The sequence below is a fragment of the Gymnogyps californianus genome, chromosome Z, assembly GCF_018139145.2.
Source record: "Gymnogyps californianus isolate 813 chromosome Z, ASM1813914v2, whole genome shotgun sequence".
Classification (NCBI taxonomy): domain Eukaryota; kingdom Metazoa; phylum Chordata; class Aves; order Accipitriformes; family Cathartidae; genus Gymnogyps; species Gymnogyps californianus.
Genome location: NC_059500.1, coordinates 34,684,752 through 34,705,954, shown reverse-complemented (window position 1 = coordinate 34,705,954; position 21,203 = coordinate 34,684,752). Strand labels below are relative to the sequence as shown.

Here is a 21,203-nt window from a genome sequence, read left to right as displayed (position 1 = left end):
GCTCAGAACATCCCATCACCATTACCATTACGTTTTAAACTGACTGCTTTTTGACATTATTAGCATTTAGTAGTTCTTCCAGTTTATCCTTTCTTCATCTACTTACAAGAGCCCGAAATGGATCTCCTTTGCTGGAAACAACTTAATCACAGTCACCGAAAGCCTCCTTCTGTTTCCAGCTCTAACAGCATTTGGTTAAAAGTCCTCAACTTCAAGGCCCTGCCCCAAAGCTATACATGTCACCCTAGACGAGACATACTTGTTTTTATCCCTTCCTAGATGACCACTTTTTTTCTTGCTCTCTGCTTTCCTCTTTCAAGCTCTCACTTTGTCACATCCTTCTCCACCTACATGGGAGAAGATGGTGAGACTGTTGCATGGAGTTCTCCTTTTTGTCTCTCAAGAGCTTGTAGAAAACTTTTCAAGTGAGCATCTGCTCAGGTATCCTCATTCTGCCTACTAACAACATCTCACAGTCTCGCCTTCCATCTTCTCACCTTCTGTCTTCAGCGCTGATCATGCAGATGTACAAGCTGCGCGTGTGATGCTCCCACCCCTCCCAGCTCTTCACAGCTGCAGGGCTTTGCTAGCACCGAGTCACCCGCTGGGTCAGGGCCTTGTCTCGTGAACTCTTTGGAAACAACAGCATTCCTTGCGTCTTAGCTACAATGCAACTTTTCAGCAGCACAGAGAATAACCTCTACTAGCAGTAAATACACATGCAAAGACAGTTTTTGGTCTGAAGACTATAATTCCTGTACAAGCTTCTAAATCATCCAAATGACAGTGCCTGCCAGTTTAATGACTATTTCTAATCCTATCAGTTTGGTAAAATAGGTTATTATTTAATTACGTATTGCATAGGTTTTAGCAGAAAAGTTTACTTTAAATATTCTTTTTCTCAAGAAGAGTTTATTTATGTATGTATACATACATTTGTGTATGTATAGAAATATGCGTACACATATATTAACTTAAATGATCTTTATTCAAAGGCAATTAATTGGGTTTGTTCATCCCTTGAGAGTGTGTATCCTCTTTAAAATAAAGGTTTTAATGTATTTTTTTCTGTAACTACATTTCAGGAACACTTTACAATACTGTTACAGAAACTCTGCAGCCAACCCAATGGCATGCACTAGCAGTTCACAGTCCAACCAACCTGTTCAGCTTTGCGTACCATCGATTACTTACACTGCTCACTGAGCACACATGTAGCGAAAGAAAAGTCACCTGCATGAAGGTCGTAAACCGTTTGAACACTGAAGATTTTATAATTACTTGTATTGGATAGAAGTCCAAGCAGTTCAGCTCTTCTACAGGGCAAGAATTCATCTAGCTATAAAATGAACATTAATGAGCTAATAACACGTGGCAATACTGTAACATTTTGCAAAGAGATTTATGTAGACTGACCATAAAACAACAGAAGTTAGACAAAGGCTGTTGAGTAGATTAACATGGAATCTCTCTGGGTCATTAGTTGCCAGGACCACAACTTGGTATCTTTATAGAGAAAGCATCTCAACAAGCACTACCCCAAGAGCTCCACTCTTCACTACAGTCTGGGGGATTCACTAAGTGTGGATTCAGGAAAGTGAGAACTGCACTAGGTATTGCCATGATAATTTCTTTCAGACACCTAAGATCTTCCATAAGTCTCCCATCCAAATAATGTTGGGAACTAACCACATTTAACTGATTAAATCTGAAAGATTTAGAATACAGAACATGGCTGCAGGCATTCAAGGAGAAACTCTAAGAAAACACACATTACCATGTTGAAAGCATGTTTATTGCTGGGCGATTTCATCATCTAGAGAACATTACAGTAATTAATGTGTATGAAATTATTAAACATTAAAAATGCTTTCTAAAAGCTATTCCTTCCCTCAGTTTAGGCAAAACCTTGAAGACCTGTGCCCCATGATGATCACATTCTTCAGTTTTTTGAAAATCTGTGACGAAGAATGCTATGTATCATGAATATTTAATAGCTGAAGAACTTTTTATAATGAGTGAATAGAAAGGGTGTGTATAAACAATATGGCCTCATGAGTTCAAGAGCAGTTTGTATGACTTTGTGCAAGAGAACAATTGTACGGAAGATAAACTAATAATAAAAAAATACTCAAGACATACAGGTGTACAGGAAGCCCCAAGAAAACTAAGTTTATCTTAAAATGTGTGGTGCCAAAGCAACACTTCAGGCAACAGCAGTCAACTGCTCAACACTACAGGGTAACACAGAAGGAAGAAGGAAGAGCGCTATCTTCAATGCCTTCATCACTGTGTGAGAAACACAAATCTGGCGACTCACACTCTTCCATTCCAGGATGGACTGCACCGCAGATCAACACAGCAGTAACCTGTTCCCCACCAAACCTCAGAGAATTACATCCTAATTGTCACCTTCCTACAACAGCAAAACTAAGAACCCTTTAAAAAAATTATAAGACTTTCTCCAGAAACATAAGACTATCAAAGCTGTATTCTTAGGAAAATGTGCATATTAATAAAAAAAAAAAGCTTTTTCAACTGACTATTTGATGAAGCGAATGTAGCTGAGAAGTGTCTATGCACATATTTCTTGATTTAAGCAAGCAGAGAAAAGTAGAGCTACTTTTTTGTGACTTCAGGAAAAAAAAGTTCAAAAATGACTAGAAAAAATGTACTTCCTCCTCAATAACCTCCAAAAGTTATTAATGTTTCATGCACCTTTCTAGATATGTTCAAACCACTGAATGAAACTTTCACAGCCCACATCATTCCTTTAATATGTTTGCCTTGCACATCTATTTCATTAACAAATTTTTTTTCTTTTTATAGACAGATTGTAGCTTTTATCAAAACAGTTTCATTCCCACACTAACATGGAGCAATTCTTTATGGTTCTATAGGCTTTCATGTCACTTCAAAAGCAGAGACAAGAGCCAGAGCGAAAATTTTACTGCAAACAAGACAAGGTGGCAAGAGAACATGAAGGGCGAAGTCACAGAAAGAGACAGAGGATGGAGGGAGTGTGAGCCCTGAGCAAGGAGGCAATTTCATGGCAGAAAATAAGTCACTATATTCAGTATATGACATACATTTAATTGAACTTTAAATTCAAGAGACTTCCCACAAAGTAGGCTAAAGAGATCAGATGCAGGAATGAGTACTGTTCTCTCCCTGTCTACAGACAGCAAGTGGAGTAAGATAGGAGAGGAGACAACTTTTCCCTGGGTGAGGACAGACTCCACTTAACCAAACACTTCGGTGAAGTTTCCTGCTACCACATGGTTTTGTGTTAGCCAAAAGCAAAACGCAAAAAAGCTGCTACAGCCTATGCCAAACTGAAGGGCTGCATCCCTCCTACAAGCCACAGGTTTCCCATTACAGCTGTAAGAAAAGGATATAAAAAGAGGGATTTTGATCAGAGCAATGAGAGAAGGTGGACTGATTCCACCTCAGTTCACACCACCTATCATGGGCAGCAGTTTTAACGCCTGCACGTGCTATGGCCCCCCACAGCCTCCTCAAGAGTTTTACGGCTTTTCTCATCATTCGAATGCCAAAAGGGCACCAAAACCAGATTTTTCCACACCTAAGGATGTAGCAGCCTGTAACACAGGTCACTGCAAGGAGACTCCAGAGGCAGTTTTAGGTCTACAACTTGCATTAATTTATTTACTTAGGAGAAGTTGAGTTCTGCAAAAGTTGACATCTCTCTTCCAAGAAAGCTTCCATAGCTGGCAGGAGCAGACTGCTTGTATGCTGTAAAGACTGAGGTGTTTGTTTCATATTATTTGCAGGACTGGTGCTAACCTCAAGACACAGGCATGATCTAAACTGCCTAAGGAATATAGGGACACATGAGATTAACACACATATATTTACTACTTATTACTGAAGTTGAAAAGCTCTGAAGAAGCATGAACGCTGGAAATAATCCTTGCATTTATGCAAGCCTTGTTTTCATGGGAACATATTTTCCAATCTATCCAAAAACCTCTTTTAAAAGTTTGTATTTTATTGTAGATATTTCAAGGAAATTGCCTCAAGCTGTCACATTAAAAAATACTGGCATGCTCTCCTAGCACTTTTTTATACATACACACACACACACACACACACACACACACACACGCGCGTACATGTGTGTGTGTGTGTGTGTGTACACATCTACATACACACTTCAAGCTTTAGTTCCTTAAATAATTAACTGGAGTCTTCCACTTCAATTCTTCAGGAATTAAAGCATTCATAAACAGTACACACAGGATTTTTATTTTTTCCAAATTAGGTATGAAGTCATAGCATGAAAAGATCTGCACTACACAGTCAACATACTTCAACCAGAAACATCAACTCTACCAGCAGACTCCGGTATTCATTCAGTATTTGTCCTGGCTACAATGGCTGTAGAGCAAAACTGGAAACTACTGCATGTTTGTCTTCCCCAAATGTTCAGCTTTGGATTCAACTGACTTAAAAAAGAACGTCCAGTGTTCAAAGATAGTCCTTTGAGAGCCTCTGGGGGTTTCTGATAATTTACATGTTTATTTGCAGTAATTTCACAATGAACAACATCAAAAAAGAAAATGGCAAATCAGAGTATAAAGTTGAAAGACCAAAAGGCAACTTTCCTCTAAGATGCACTGAATTGCTTCCTTTAGTTGGAATAAAAGCCCTCAACAATTAACATCATGTGTGATTAAGCTCTTTGCAAGATGAAATCCTTCTTATTCACTAATCATTTGCCTGCTAGGAGGTACAAGTAGGCTTGGAACAACACCTAGCATTTTCCACATGGGATGTGATCATGCAATACAGCACACCCCTCTCCTACTATCACAGCATCTGCCCTTGCTGTGGAGGTCACTGTGCTAACCAGGAACGTTCCCTTTACACAGGAAAAGGCAATTTTTACCTGATACTGCAACATCATGTTTAGGACAGCACAGTTTTCCAATAGCAACAGGATTAAACATGCGACTACTATACTAGTAAATTTTAACACAAGTGAAATATTCTGCCAGTCAGAAGCTCAATAGGTGAAAATGGCCGAAGATGACACTGACCTAATAGTACTAATCAGTTGCAAAATGGTGATGAATTCACAGTGTGAGGAAGCCTTAAAAATGGTAAATGTAATCCTGAGCTGCAGTAGTGAAGCTGAACATTGAGCACTGCTGTAGAAGTTACAGATGAGTTCCCATACATAGTACCATACCTAATCCTGATCACACATTTAAAAAAAAAAAAAAAATGAGGCAAATGAAAGGAAGGGTGATTAAGAGAACAAGAGGAACAGAAAGCATGGATTCTTTTACCTCGCCAAATAAAAGCTCTGTAGCATTTATCAATATGGATGGGTAAGTACCAGGGACGAAACAGGAGCTTTCTAAAGTAAATAATAACAACTCATAGAAGAACAAATGGCTGCATATTTGCCTCGAGCAAGTTAAAAGCTTAAGTCAAGAAGCTACTTATTACAGCAATTGCATTTTTATAACAGCATTCCAGTGGCACAGCACAGGTAAAAGGGAAACCCCATTATTTTAGATGGAGTTCAATACATTTATAAAAAGGAATGATGGAAAATGTGGAAGGTATCTTAAATACCTCCTTAGAGTGTGTGAATGAATGGAAGTATCAACCTGTTAAATACAATAGTGTTGCTGGTTTATTATCTGTACTGATGAACACATGCCAAAAACTCTACTGGACATCTCTCCTTACTATGTATTTATACCCAGTGAAAAAAGAATAATAATTATACTATAAAACACACTAAAATTTTCTTGAAACTGTTTAAAAAATAACAGAGCAACGCTGTATGATTCCATCCTTGTACTACTCATTAAAGCTTCTCTTCCCATATAACTGAAATATTTAATCCAGCAACTATTTTTGTTACCTACCTACATGATCATAGTGGATGTGATAAGGATGAAAAGTTACTTCATTTGTACAAGGTAGTATCTAGTCTGCAGAGAAAGACTTATTTTGACCAAGATGATTAATATAATTATGGCTAAACAGAAACAACTAAATAAAAATCAACAAGAAAAGCACAAATCCCTTCCTCCCCCAACCCAGGGCATCGCATTTTATTTTCTTTCAAGTTTGGAAGAACACAAAGTGTACCTACATTCAAGGTAACATGGATATTAAAACTAGTAAAACCATCAGCTGGTTTGTTTTTGTTGGCCGCTCCACAGATTTATGGCAGAACCTCCAAATAAATCTTTTCGAAGGCCATTTCCAACGAAAACAGTAGGTCTCCAAATGACGTTTTGCAATGGAAAATTAACAATGAAGTTATTTACTGAAATTATGAGTTTAGTACTAAACTAAACATTCCAGTTAGCAACAGCAAAGTTCTTTTAAGCTGAGATGAGCGGGAAGCTCCTGCAGTTCCAGACTTACCTCCAGGAATGCTACTACTGAAGTGTATTTTCAGATACCAAGGTAGGTATTACTAGTGTTCAGAAATATGAAAAATTTGAGAGCTCCTATTTAATCAAGTCAATAACTAACCTACACTCAGGAACATATTTTAACATGGTTGTTCCTAGGGCCTTAGTTAGATTTTTCCCCTTCTGAACTAATGAACTTTTATCAGCGTTTTATCAGCAGCATACAGAGCTAATGGAAATCCTATTCAGATCAATGTGGGAGCGTAAGTGCTTTCACATCCCTCAATGCACTAGCAAAACACAGTCAGTAGGTGAATACTATAGAAGATAACTGGGATGTTTAATAGAAACAAAACAACGTTATAACACTGGATTCTCACATAAGGGTGAGGTTCCTACAATCCCAGATAGGTCTAGGCACAACAATTGTTATAATAATCATCAGTCTCCAGAAACAGCTGGTAACAAGCTAACTGACATAAATTTAATGGTCTTTATGATTATCCAGTGCTCAAAGTGGAGCAAAAAGGCAAATGGCAATACACTGCATTATTCTTAAAAATATACATACACCCACACACACACACATATATACACACCTACACACACATACACACAGAGAAGATCAGCACCACATCCTATTTTAAGGCAAAAACTCATGAAAGAGGTCTTACTTGTGAGGATGCAACTCCTGGTCATGAGCAGCTGATTCACAGTAGCTGTCTTCTAACATGCCAAACTCAACGAAGGCATGTCAGTCTGTTATTCCAACCTACCTTCTTCCAGCATTTCCCTCTCCTGTTGCTAGCATTATGTGCAATTAAAATAATAAAGCCACTGCAGTTCAAAACATTTTTCCAGTGATGAGTTAGGAAGCTCAGGCTGGGCTGGGATAGTTGATAAACATACTGAAGAAAGAAGACCAGCCCTTAATCAAGGCTCTCTGCCCCATAAAGACCATACGTCTCTTACATCTCTCTCCCATGACACAGTTATCACCTTCAAGCATACATCCCAACAGCACAGCGTGGATAGGAATTTAAGAACAGAGTCTGAAGGTAGGTTTATTCTTGGATTTAGTACAGTAAAAACTAAGGCTAACAGATTTGGAAGAGGGAAGTGAGCACCAACTTACCATGGCCAGGATGGAGGAATGCCCAATGCATAGTTTCAGTACAGAATTATTTGTTGAAGTTACAAACAATAATCAATTTTTGCAAAGATGTAACAGACACACTCTACAACTCTAAGCAAACCTCAAGCATCAAATGCCACAAAAGAAATATATATACACTTATGTGACCCTCTTAGATACACTAATAGATTTCCTAAAATTACTACAGCCAAATATTACGAAAAAATACTTTTTACTGTTTGACAATATTTTCTATTACAGTCAACTACCCTCAGTTAGGCGCAATTATTTCCCCCCACCACATGAAGAAAAATATCTTCAATCACAAAAATTTAGAGTAGAAGAAAAGAAGAATCCAAAATACTAGCACCTGCTTTCGTTCGTTCTAGCAGGACGATTTGTTATGCCTAACAAATTATTTCAAAACAACAATTAAAAGTATCAATAGCACATAACAAAACTGTTTCATTTCCTGAGTTAAGCACTCTCTTAAAAGCTTTGTCATCAGCCACATCTGTTCTAGTTAAATTCCCTGACTTCTGGAACTGTGACTCATGCACTTCAGAAAATTTTGCCCAAAATTGATAAAAAGTGACAGAAAAAGTCACTATGTTTTATCATGATCAACAATAGGAAGCTGTGGAATTCTGGCAGGACAGGAGCTGGTCCATAAGACAGTCCCCTTTGGCGATGAAAAGTTATTATGACAATAGGTGTGCTACAATCTGTAGCTGGAAAGAAAAAGCTTTCAAGGAAAATACAAAGCTGAAAAGCTCTGTTAAATTGAAGCTGGAAGCCAAAATACACATATATACAGAACAGAAGGACACAGATACAACTATGAAGAGAAATGAAAAACAAGCTGAAAGCTAAATTCTTAAGCTTTACAGTAGGGAGACTGCAATAAATACCCAGAAGCACAGCTTAAAAGCTCCAAAGGACCTTCACTTATGCCCCTGGGAGCTTGGTTATCAACTAGGCACAAGCTTTAAATACATGCATATGTACGTACAAATGCACATTTCCGTGCACACAGATTTACAGTGTATGCCTCATGTAGTAGTTAAGGCCACATATACTTCCCCTGCATTGCAGCCATGTATACAACTAAAGAAATGCTGCATTTCTTTAGTGCATCTGCTTCCATGCCATGAGGAGCTCGTCCACACATGCTGCACTCAGAAAGGGCCCTGTGAACAAACACCTCCCTGATACCAGCAAATGCAGAGTCAAAAGGAGCATCGTCCCTGGTGATCAAATTATCATCCTTCAGATGTTAATTTGCCCTTGAATAGTTGTAAAAAAAAATAATAAGAAACAAAGAGCAAAAAACTTTAGGGACTCAAATGCACTTTAAAGCAATCTTGAAAATACAAAATCCTTCAAAGTATCAAGTGCACAAAAAAACAAGGCACAAAATGACAATCCTATTGGAAAATTATTAAAAGGAATACCTCCAAGTTTATAAATCAAATATTTTATCACAAACTAAAAATTAAAAAAACAAAAACAAACAAACAATCTGTCCAGTCAGTACCTCAGGTTTTAATCTTCAGTATTCTAACTGCCTGGTTAAACCAGCACATTCCAGAAGAGATTTATTTTACGCCTTTTTTTCACTTTTAAATGTTCACAAAGGTCAGTTTACTAAAGGTAAAACTTCAACCAATGTGGAAAATGACTGTGGAAAATATATCTGGAAAGCACTAAATAAAAAATAAATGAAAAGGTAACCTTCCCTTTCCTAGGTTTGCTTCAAGACTAAATCATACATACAACAGCATTCAAGAAGCCTGTATCAAACTCCTCCAGAATTTCCTAAAATTACACCTCTAGTTTAAGATGTTCTTTGTTTCCTAAAGTATATGCATGCTTTAAAAGAATTCTTAAAAGCAGGCCAAAAAACTTTTCTTAGTGTAATACCCAGAAAGCCAAAAATATTGCAGCTGGGGTGGAACTACACATTTACTTGCTGCCCAGTTCCAAATATGTACTAAAGAGTAACCAACCTGTGCACTCCTCTTGAGCTTAAATCATTAGCCAGTACTGGTCAGGTGGAATAAACTCCTCAAAGCGTAGCAGTTCTTGCTACACTTTAAATAATATATGTATTCTTTGAATATTTCATGTTATATATTGAAATCAAATAACTAAATAAAAGCATACTTCAGAGAATATGTTACAGCAGCATATACTGACATGACTTAATACACACCTCCTCACATAAGAACTAAAAATAGGTGGAAACCAGTTTGGTAATGAGAACCACGGAATAAATAAAGTCTGAAGACCTAAAATGATCCAGCTACACTTTATACCTATTTCTCTACTTGCAGAAAACTCCCAAGAAACATACAGAACTGGAAGAGTAGCTTGAAAGCTTATTCTTCTAAAAAAAAGAGACATATCCTATTTTTGATACCTAATGAAATACCATGGTAAATATAAATACTTTTAATTAGCACTTATTTCAAATAATTTCTGTAACTCTCCTTGTTTACAACTTCCAGCTTCTCTCTTTAAGAGCATTTTCTATTTCAGTAGAAGCACATCTTTTGATCTCATCAAAAAACGTGAAGTTGGAAAGTGAAAGTCAGGAAAAAGTTATCTCTGGCAGATTTTCTAAGTCAGGACAAGAGGAGATACAAAGAACAGTCCAGAAAAAGTAACAAAACCCATCAACTGGAGGGGTTGGGAGGGAGCAGGAGGAAACAACCTGTGGACTATCAGTGTCTCTGAGAACACTATATACAGTTTGAGCAACTCTGTACTATTTGATTTACCTGGTAATCTGCAACAAACACTTCATCTTCAAAAAGGCTCAAGCAGGACAGTTTAACAAAACTCTCTGTCAAAGTATGACCAATAACCACAATCAAATTTGTACGCGTGAAAGGGAAGTTTATTTCAGAACACCTAGGAAAGACAAAATTTTGAAAATAAAGATAATTCTGGTAATATCTATAGAAACTAATGCTTCCCATGTGGTTCAGTTTACTTGATTTTAAGGTAAAGTACAGAAAACTATTTCAGGGTAAAAAGTAAAAACATTCGGGTTTCATTATGCTTCATTTCACAGATTCACTTAAAGCACTGAATCTACTGTTGACCCTAAAGCAGACAAGTTCTTCATCTGTAAGCGTCTCTTTTAAAATCAAGCTTATTCCTTGTATAATGTGACAGGCACTGTCAGGACTGATGATGTGATGGGTTTAAATGAGATAACTCTTACAATAGTTGTGCCACAATTGCATTGTCTTGTGTTGAACACTACTTTTAAACACACTTGAACAGCTAGCCTTCTGCACTAGACTTCTATGGAAATACCACCTCCAATATACCACTTGCACAAAAGTCTTGAGAAAACATTTCCAATGAAATGAGAGCAAACATGAGAGAAAAGTTGAACATGTTTAGGTTTAAATTTATATATAGGTTGAGAGATTGTTCAGGATACCCATATGCAGAACTAAAGACACATTTTTAGTCATTTAAGAACTTTTCCTAATGTTTTTCTTCTGCTTGTCCGTGGGATGCTTTGGTAATTCAAACAAAAGCTTATTCTTAAAGAGGAAAACCTTTGAAATATTTGCTTTAAGAACGTTAAAAACATTCAAAACAGGCTAGAAAGCTGTTAGCTAGCCCACATAGTCCTGCACATAAATAGCTGCTGGCATCTTGGAAGAAGACACATTAAGAGGAAGGTGTATCCACGCTTTCTTCACATCACGGACATGAAAACACAACCCCAGAGTCCTCCGGCACCTTTGTAACTCAGCACCAGGCATCAGAATTACACAGCTGTCAAACTCCAAAAAGGCACGAGCAGTATTTCTTCTTGGGGCACAGCAGGAAAGACAGGACACCCAATCTGCAAACAAGCCAGAAACCTAAGAGAAGCTAACTCTCAGTCAGGCTGAGAAACAGCCCCCTTAGCTCTTGGCTCCACAGCTAAGATGCCATCATACAGTGGACCACAGCCGTGGGCTTGTGTGTACTGGCTCACACCTCCGTGGTAGCTGTGGGAATACCATCTGAATCCTTCACAATACAGACCCCCCCAAAACGCTACCTCCAACTCTTGCAGTCCTGCTGAGACACATGGGGAAATGCTTAAGACCATCAATAACATGCAAGTCCCAGGGACGACTCGGTTTTCTCACCATCAACTTCCTCAACTCCCAGCCAAGCTGATCTTGCAGGATCAAGAAGGGGCAAGAAGACAGGGAGTCCCCAGGGTATGTGAACCCAAGGGAGGCAGCATCCCCAGGCAGTCTCCCCAAATTCCCCAGGTAAAAGAGCAAATGAATGACAGGAGGTTACTTACAAAGCCAGAGAAAGAGCAGGGAGTCTGCACACCACAACAGCGGCAGGCAGCTCAGATGAGGACCAGACAGAGCCACATAGGGCAAGAGGAATGAACCAATTTTAGCACCACAGTTACTGCAATAGGATATGCATTTAATGATTTGCATTTTATTCGGTATCGTGTACACACACAAACACTATACTACAATGGTATGGAAATAAAACTCACTTTTCTAACCAGGTGAGAATCACGTTAAAGTAAAAAAGTTTGATAACTACCTTTAACATTGCTGTAATCAGATACCTATTAATAACAAATAGTTAAGAGAGCACATACACAATTCTGTATCAGTAATTGGGCATTTATGCAAATAGTTCTGAGGCCTCTTTGATGATCCCATTCCTCTCCATATACCCTCAGAGACCCCTGCTACCGTCTTAATTATCCACTCTTCCATGCATTTCTATTCTAGGGTCACTGATCGCTTGCTCTATGCTTTTTTAAAATGATGGCTGCATTTATGTAACTACCTAATGAAGCTGCCAAAACCCAACAGCTTAAGAGGGGGTGGGTACCACTGCTTCAAGACTGATGATTCCAGTACCCAAATGAGCAAAATACCATCTTATCATCATCAAAGGCAAATTTACCTCTAATGCTTCTGTTTGGTGTAGGGTTCAACCCAAAGCTGAGTTGTGATCCACCAACATCTTCACCAAAGAGACAGACAAAGCCTTGAATGAAAAACTAAAATACATCAGGAAGGAAAACTGACATTAAAAAGGAAAAGATAAAGTCTTTTTAGAGGAAGCCAGAAGATGGCTTACAAAGGTTCCAGCACCTCCAGAGACAGTCACAATACCAGTGCACTGCAAAGGGAACCTTTCTGAGCATGCAGTTTGAGCCAAACAGGCATTTTCCCAGGATATTTACTGTAATATTTACTGTAACTACTGGGAGTCAACAACAAATAGGATATTAGAGAGCTGTATTATTAAAAAAATGTTATAGTAATAAGACTGTATTCTATGGTTGTCATAGAACTTCGTAAAAGGAAAAAAAAATGGAAAAACAGATATAATCATTAATGTGGACTGCTTATATTTACAAACTACAATATTTTCTTTCAATATCAATGTATGCATTAACAAAAGATCAAAAGTATATGGCGTGTTTTGTATGAATGTAGTTTTTAAGTTTAAAATTAACATAGCAGGCGTTGGACTTGATCTTTAGAGTCCCTTCTAACTTGAGATATTCTATGATTCTATGATATTTTCTCCCACAGAAAGGGGAAAAAAGGCTACAAAAAGAAAAGCTTTGCAAACTAAACATTAGAATAAATGTCCCAAATACACTGACAAATAGTCTTTAAATCTTTTTATGCTGCATTTTTCATTTTTCATTTTCTGAAGAAAAACCTTCTCTGATAGTATTTATACCCTGACAATGTTTGATTTCTGCTTGAATTATTATAGCCACTTAATTCATGCATTGCATTTTATTTTGTCCTTTTGTGGAACTACACTATTTGATCTGTTATAAACTTAGGTTACAGATTACAAAATGGTCTTCTGAAACCAGAAACATCATTTTTTTTTAAAAAGGGGGGAGGAATAAAGCAATCAGCCTTTTTTTCCAAATGGTCCTCTATAGTCAAGTCCCTCCTAAACAGCAAAGTGAGGAACAACACAGCATCTCAGTTTTTTAACTATATTTTTGTTTCCAAAGAATAAAACAAGTATGAGTCACTAAAATCAAGCTAATCTCTTCATTCATTTAAAGAAAAACATTTCAAGGCTTCAAAATTAGTGGAAGAGAGAGTGCTAGCTTGAAATATGGATTCTGAAAGCACAAAAGCAAAAGCCTCTTTTTAATCTCTACTGTTATCGATTTGGGGATGCAGAAGTTGCTAACACCTAACAAAAACAGGCTTTTTACAAAGATATTTTAGACAAATTTGTCAGGTTTATTACACCTTAATCATTGCAGCAGCATCAAAACTGGAGGACAAATTAAGATATACTTGAAAAATACATCAGAACAAGGATGGATCTTCTGTAGAAAGAAAATGATCCATCCAAAACACAACGATTCTAGCAGATAGTTCCCCATGTAGCAAGGAAATGTACTAGATTTAGGCTACACTTCAACTGTTGCTTCCAGCCAATCTGAATGTAAGTTGCTGCCAAGAAGGGCAGTTTGACACTTTCCTGCCCCTTCATTCCTGGCTGAACATGACCACCTCTTCTTTCTTCTGATGCTTGTGCTCAGCAAAGCTTTGCAGTGAGTACTGATTCAGCTGAATTTTGGTCAGGTTCAGGTTTCAAGAGGATCCTGCCCCTGCTCCAGGTCACCACATGGCTGCACAAGTCCTGCAGAACAGGACAGCAACCAAAAAAGGAGCAGCCGTCCTTCAGTGAAAGCCCATATTTAAGTCAGCTTAGAGCAACTGTCAGATTGCAGCCTGAGGGCAGGTTTTTGTCTCCTCCATTCCGCACAAGTGCCCTAAAAACCCTGTTATTAGATTCAGTCTCTCAGCAATCCAATGACTAATTCTTTTTTTAAAGTGGAGGAGCTCCATCAGCAGCGACAGAGAGGGACTCATCACCTCAGCCGTAAGTGATTTGGTATGTGGGAGACCCAGCCTTTAGCCCTGGCTTCAAATCCGGCAGAACAAGAATTAAACTCTAGAAAGCCCCAACAATAAGAGTGGCTCATTGCAGGCTTGTACACCTCTTCTCTTCTTATTCATTCTGACGGAAAAAAAAATATTGCCCCCCAAAAAAGTCAAAGTTGTAACCCTCTCCTTGCCAGCAAACACGTTACACATATAAGCTAGCACAGCTTACTAGCTAACTCTAGTCGGCACCAGAATAAACCCTGACAGGCAGCCAGTCTTACCTACACACCAGTTGAGCCACCCAGCAAAGATCAAGCATTTCAGTTTTTCTCTTGAACTCTTTGATTTCTTTCGTCTTCACCAAAAAGAGACTTTCCGATCCAGTTCTTAGAAACCTAGTAAAAAATGATGCAACTCTGATTCAACTCGTCTAGAGCTTTTCTGCTTCTATGAATTTTAATGGAATTGTTTCCAGTTTATATTAGTCTTCAGCAACAGATACTAAATACAAATTATGCATCTTCCCAAAAGCAACGAAGTTAATAAAAATCTTGCAGCTCAACAAGACTCGGTTTAATACTTACATACAATAAGAGCACTTCAGGACAAAAGTGCAACTGGCTATGCAGAAAGTCCTGGCCCCAATCTTAGGTTTTGCACATGTGCATCACAGGGAATAATTCCCCTTCTAGCACACAAAGAGTGTTGCTGATCTCAGGCAGGAATGAAAGAGCACACAGCAAAAGTTTCAGTGCCCTAGAAAAAAAGTCACCTTGTCACTGACTAATTTACCAACCCGCAACATGCCAATCTGTTCAGGTGCAGTATCAGACTGCTTGAAACAACCAGCTACACAACATAAACTATGCCAAAGCACGAATGCAACTTCTCTCTCTCCGGACCCCCTATTTCTCTCCTTCTGTTCCACACAGATTTAATGCTGGGATAGCATTCCTAAGGAGCTTTGTCTTAATCACCTGCATCTTCTACAGCATCTTCTGTACCATCAACAGAGTCAAAGATTCTTCTAACAGACGGAAATACTGGTCAGAAATGAGCAGCTGCTATTGCAATGCCTAACACATTTTTTTCTTTTTCTATTCTTTATTATATAGACCTAGGACCTTCAAGAGCAACTGATAGTCAAGACTGGTGTCACTCTATTCCAGATCCCACAAAAGCACACGTTTTTTCCAAAAAGCTTATGTTTTCAGGCACCAGTCCTACCACGAAAAGCTGAGCTTCTGGGCAGTCATATAACTCAGTCTCCAAACCTGAAGAAAGTAAACGTATTTTTTCACTCTATCCCACTTACGCTCAGTTTGGCCTGGAGCCAAAATTTCCTGACATTCAACATCACAATAAATTATAACCATAGTGATAATGTTATCTATTATCAGTTTTCTTCCCTTCCCAAGATTTCTTCCCAAGAAGAGAAACCGGAAAAACAAAACCAAAACCCCTTCCAAGATACAACTGTCAAGACAGAATCATAATTCTGCTATCTGATACAGATCAGCAGGCATCACATGCCTGTAAGGATTTGAAAACAACCTTGTACAGACACAGCCCAAACACATCAGAGTATAAGATTAAGCTGCCAACGTAGCGTGCAGTTTGGAAGTCTGATTAAGAACCACTAGTCCTACATCAATACCCATCTGCACGATAAATGCCTTCCCTGTTCTATCACTGCAACGGGTGTATTATTTCACATCGGCATTTACAACATTTATTGAAATAGTCTCTAAAAGCACCTATTGTGAAGTAAAAGATAAGATTTCCACCTCTAAGATTTCCACCTAGTTAGTATCAACTATTCAATATTTACTTTTGTTCACCTGTTTACATGCGCTGTAGCCTACCAAACCCATTTTTAAAATGGCAACCTTCCCCCAGGCCATTCAGGAAAACACTAATCCACAAAATTAATTATTTTTCCTGTCTTTTTGTCATCAATAGCACATAACCTCTTTCAGTGGCCCATTTAAATGATTTTTCCTGCTTAATCAGGGAGTGCCACAAGGGCAAGCATATATTAATATAAAAGAATTGGTCAAAATAACTAAAATCATATCCATCATATTAGCTATCACCCTTTACCCTTTCTGGCAGTTGCATGCTTAGTCTATTTTTATCTACAAAGACAGTCTTGCCACTAACCACAACATTTCCAGAGAAACAGGGCTGAATTTTAGTTATGGCATTGCAAACAAGCTTTTTGGGTATTGCAACACATCTTTATCACTTTAGAAAATGCCACTACTGAATGAAGTCATTTGCTCCTAAAATGACTTCAGCATAAGAAGATTTGTTATACTGCATGTACATTTTAACACTGTTTTACACTAAGAAAAACACTGTTAAAAGCGTTTCATAGACACAAGCGGTGTAACACATTTCATTTCTGTACAAGAAAAAAACAAACACTCCTATTTCTGCTTTTGCCAATAATGAACTCCATTAAAATACATCTGAGTAATTAAGAAAATAGAGGCAATTCTTCTTCAGATACCACAACATATTTTAAGAACCTGCGATGCACAACAAACAGATATGCTACGTGCTTATCCAAAAACAAGTTATTAAAAAGATCCAACCTGAACAGCATACGTCAAATACAGCAGCATCCTGCCAAGGACTATATGTAGAAACCCTCAAGGTAACGCTTTAGCAACTTACAGCACAGCAATACTTACAACACGGCTGCAGTAATTGTCACCGATGAAAATTAAAAGACACAAGTAGAAATAAATATGCTTGCAGCAACGTACCATGAACGTTTTACTCTCTTTTTTCCTTACAGTCTGCAGTTTACATTCTGATGTATGCATTAAAACATAATTATGGTGGAAAGAGATTGCAGATACAGCTACTTACGTTGCAAGACGTAAAACTCTGTAAACAAACAGAACATTGCAATTTACACTGTCACTTACCTCATATGACCAAACACATTGAGTTCCTCCGAACCTTCGGACACACCTGCCCACCTCCACATCCTCATGAGTGGTGTACATTTCTCGAAGGCATTCGCCTATGTGTGGCACCATCCTCCTGAGAACCTCCCGGCTGAAGATCATTCCCGGCCCGCCCATGCAGAAATTCTCTCCAGGCTCCAGCCCGAGTTTTCCGAGTTCTTCAATATTACCCAGACCAGTCTGTCCCAAATACAGAGGTTTACTGCTGTTCAGTGAGCGAAGAAACTCCTCCAATTTTTCACCTGAAAAAGAAAAAAGATTACTGTTATTTCTCTGCCTAGTCTGCCAGCCATCTCTTTTCGTGTACCTCAAGCTTTTTTAAACATGTAACAGGCACTTGAGAGTGTCACAGGAAATCACTTCCAAAGCAGTATCTTATACCTAATTGAAAATATCCTTGGACAAGTTTACCTTTCACAGACTTTTTTTTTTTTTAAATTAATTAACATTACAATGACAATTTCATTCAGCCAAAAGCCAGAATATGATCAAAACTTAATTTTACCAGTAAACCTTGTTCTGTTCAACCAATACTGATGGAAAGTACTCCCTTGCTAGTTTAAAACTCTCTCTAAAGTAGGACAATTTGCCAATATAGTTCCAGGCTGGGAAGGAAGGGGAGGGGAGGGGAAATGCCAGGTATTATTTTAATGGGATTAATTTTTGAAAAGACCAGAGCAAATCTAAATTAACCAAGATAAATATGTTTGATTATAGAGTAATTGTCAGAACAAGGTAACACTCGGGCTCCTTCCAAAGTATGTCCAGTGCTACAATGTCTACACACTTTTCCTTCAAACCTCTTACCTATTTCTTTTAAGAAATTGTGATTTCATATTTATTTGACATTAAAAGTTTCTGCGTAAGTTTAACTTGGAACCTTGGAACCAATTAAAGACAGGTTCATTACAACTCCGAAATGAGCCCAAAGAAAACAGTGACTTTTACGTCTGCAACTGAATATATATACATATACACATGTGTACATGTGCGAGTATTTCACAGATGAATGACAGCTGACAAGCAGCCCATTAAACGACTCAAACAAAATCAAGTGACAAACAGGGAGGTATATAGTTACCTCCAGCTAACTTTCAACAGTGCTTTCAACAGTGTAAGCAACCACACTCACAACCTAGGCTTACGCTTCCAATTTCAGCCTCTCTTTCTTTCCTAAAAGCAGGACACTGCACAAGTAACAGCAGCAACAAGCGTAGACCAAAACGAAGCGGGTTGCAGAACATCATTTTCTAATGGTGCTATAAAACTTGCACGGAAATAGGGCTTGTACTTTCCAGAGACACACGCTGCAAAGGAGAACAGCAGCTTTACAAGTAGCCTTCAGAGGCGGCGTTTGCTCAGCCGAAGTGTCCGTCAGCCGGCAGAGAACTTTCACCAGCGCTGAAAACATCATTTCCGAGGAGCACCGAATCGAAGCCTTGGGGCTGAGCCGCAGCCGCGGCGGGGGCTGCCCGGCCGGAGCAGGACGCAGCCGGCAGCGCTCCCCGCCGCTCCCGCCCGCCGCCTGCCTACGGGCGGCGGGACGAGGCGGGACTGCCACCCTTAGGCTGCGCAGCCGAGCGCGGCGGGACACGGGGCCGCCACCACCCCGCCGCCCCCCTGCCCGCGCCCAGCCCCGCCGCCCGCCGGGCCGCGCCGGACCGGACCCTCTCCGCCGGCCCACGGCAGACCCTCGCCCGGAGGGCCGCGCCGGCAGCAAGCGCGGGGCGCGCAGCACCGGGATCCCACGCCCACGCAGGGACCGCTCACGGTGCCCGCCGCGGTCCAACCCGCCGGCTCAGCCCTCCAACGCGCCCCGGCGCCGCGGCCTCCCCAGGGGCGGCCCAGCCCGGCCCGGCCCAGCCCGGCCCCACGGGGGCACCTCGGGGTTCCCACCGGGACCTCAGCGCCGGGACGGCACCCCACGCCCCGCACACAGGGGCTGGAAGCAAACGCCGCCGGGGCGGGAGGTGGGTCGAGGTACCCCTTGCGCTCCCCCTCCGGGCGGGAACCGACTCTCCCCACCCCTCGTGGGACCCCGCCGGGCCCCCAGGCCACCGCTGCCCGCCCTCCCTCCCGCCGGCGGGGCGCGGGGCGCCGGTCACCTTTAATGTAGACGTCGTCGTCCGCCCGCATGAACCACTCGTACTTGTCCAGGTAGTGGTCGTGCATGTACTTGATCATCATGAAGGACTTCTTCTGCGGCGGGTAGGAGTCGTCCACGCCGGGCAGGGCGACGACGGGCAGCAGGGGCAGCCCGGGGGGCGCGGCGGAGCCCTGGCTGGAGAAGAACTCCACGCGGCCCGGCACCGAGGGCGCCCACGTCCGCTGCGCCGCCACCGCCCGGCTGCCCAGGTACTTCTGGGCCGTCATCACCCCCACGTAGAGGAAGTTGCGGGGCTTGGCGCAGCCCGGGGCGCCCCCCCAGTCCCCGCTCCCGTTGTGGCTGCCGCCGGGCCGGCCGCTCCGCTTCTCGCCGCCTTCCTCCTCCTCCTCCGGCTCCCCTTCTCCGCCGGCGGCGGGGCTGGAGACCGTGCCCTCCTCCGCCGCCGGCGGCAGTTCCCAGGGGCTGCTCCTGAAACTCGTGCCGCCCAGCACCGCCGCTGCCTCCGGCGGCGCCTGCTTCCCGCCCGGCGCCGCCGCGCCCCCGGCCGCCCCCGGCCCCGCCGAGCGGCCGTAGTAGGAGCAGAGGCTGGCGCCGCGCCTCTTCTTCTCGCTCAGCTCGGCCACTTTGGGGGCGATGAGCCAGGAGGCGGCGGTGAAGCCCAGCACCAGCCCCAGCACCACGCTCAGCCAGGGTCTCCGGGACCGCGCTGCCATGGCGCGGGCGGGGCGGCTCCCGTAGCGCCGCTGCCGCCGCCGCCGGCGTCCCCCCGCCGCCTCCCGCTGGAGGCGACCCCCGTCCCGCGGCGGCCCCGGGCGCGGCGACTCCCGGCGCGGCTCCCCTGCCCCGCCGCGGCGGCCCGGGCGGCTGCGCTGCTCCCGAGTCAAACTTCTCCGGGCGGGAGGGCGGCGGCGAGGACGGCGGAGCACTAGCGGCGGCCCCTCCGCTCCGCTGGCACCTTGTCACCGCGGCGGCTGGTCCCTCCCCGCCCCTCCCACCGCTCAGCCTCCTCCACGCGGCGGCGGCGGCGGCGGTGGCGGCGGCGGCCCCCGCTCCGCGCTCGCCGCTCAGCCGGCTTCCTCCGCAGCTTCCGAGCGCCTCACCCCGGAGGGCGCCGCCGCCGGCGCCCGAGCCGCGCCGGGGAAGTGGCGGCCGCCGCCGCCGCTCCGGAAGGAAACGATTTTTTTAGGTGCCGCTCGCGGATCCCCAGCGCCGCGGCCCCGCCACCCGGCCCGGCCCCGCCGCCCTCCGGCGCCCCGCGCCCCCCGCCGCGGCCGGGGCCGGGGCCGGGGCCGGGGCCGGGGCCGGCCGCCCGCCCGCCGGGCGGTGGGGAGGGGTGCCCCGGCCGCGCCGCTTGTCCCCGGCCGCGCACCGGTGCGCCCTGCTCGCGCCGCCGCGTCGGGAGAGGCCGGGGGCTCATCTGCGGCCGCAGACTTCACATCGACCGTGGGCGGCCACGGGACGCCGGGTAGGACCGTCCTGCCCTGGTTTCTCATCCAAAGGATGGTCATGGAAAGGCAGGTCACGGGTGTAGTTTCAGGAGGAGGGAAGCCGTCTCCCCTGCCTCTGCTCTGCCCTCTGCTCCCTGGCCCCGAACAGTTAACAACATTCCAGCCAAGAACTGTGGCCCTTCCTGACCATGTCTTT

General features: G+C 42.6%; 1 protein-coding gene across 1 annotated transcript in view; it reads right to left on the bottom strand.

Moving 5' to 3' along the window:
- Positions 1 to 20,272, bottom strand: part of CHSY3 (chondroitin sulfate synthase 3) — a 184,464-nt gene extending 164,192 nt beyond the window's left edge. Inside the window, exons 1-2 of the mRNA XM_050913346.1 lie at positions 19,558 to 20,272; positions 17,411 to 17,694 (exon numbers count right to left, since the gene is read on the bottom strand). Coding sequence (XP_050769303.1) covers positions 17,411 to 17,694; positions 19,558 to 20,272 — 999 coding nt within the window. The remainder of the gene's footprint in view (positions 1 to 17,410; positions 17,695 to 19,557) is intronic.
- Between the last annotated feature and the right edge of the window lie 931 nt (positions 20,273 to 21,203).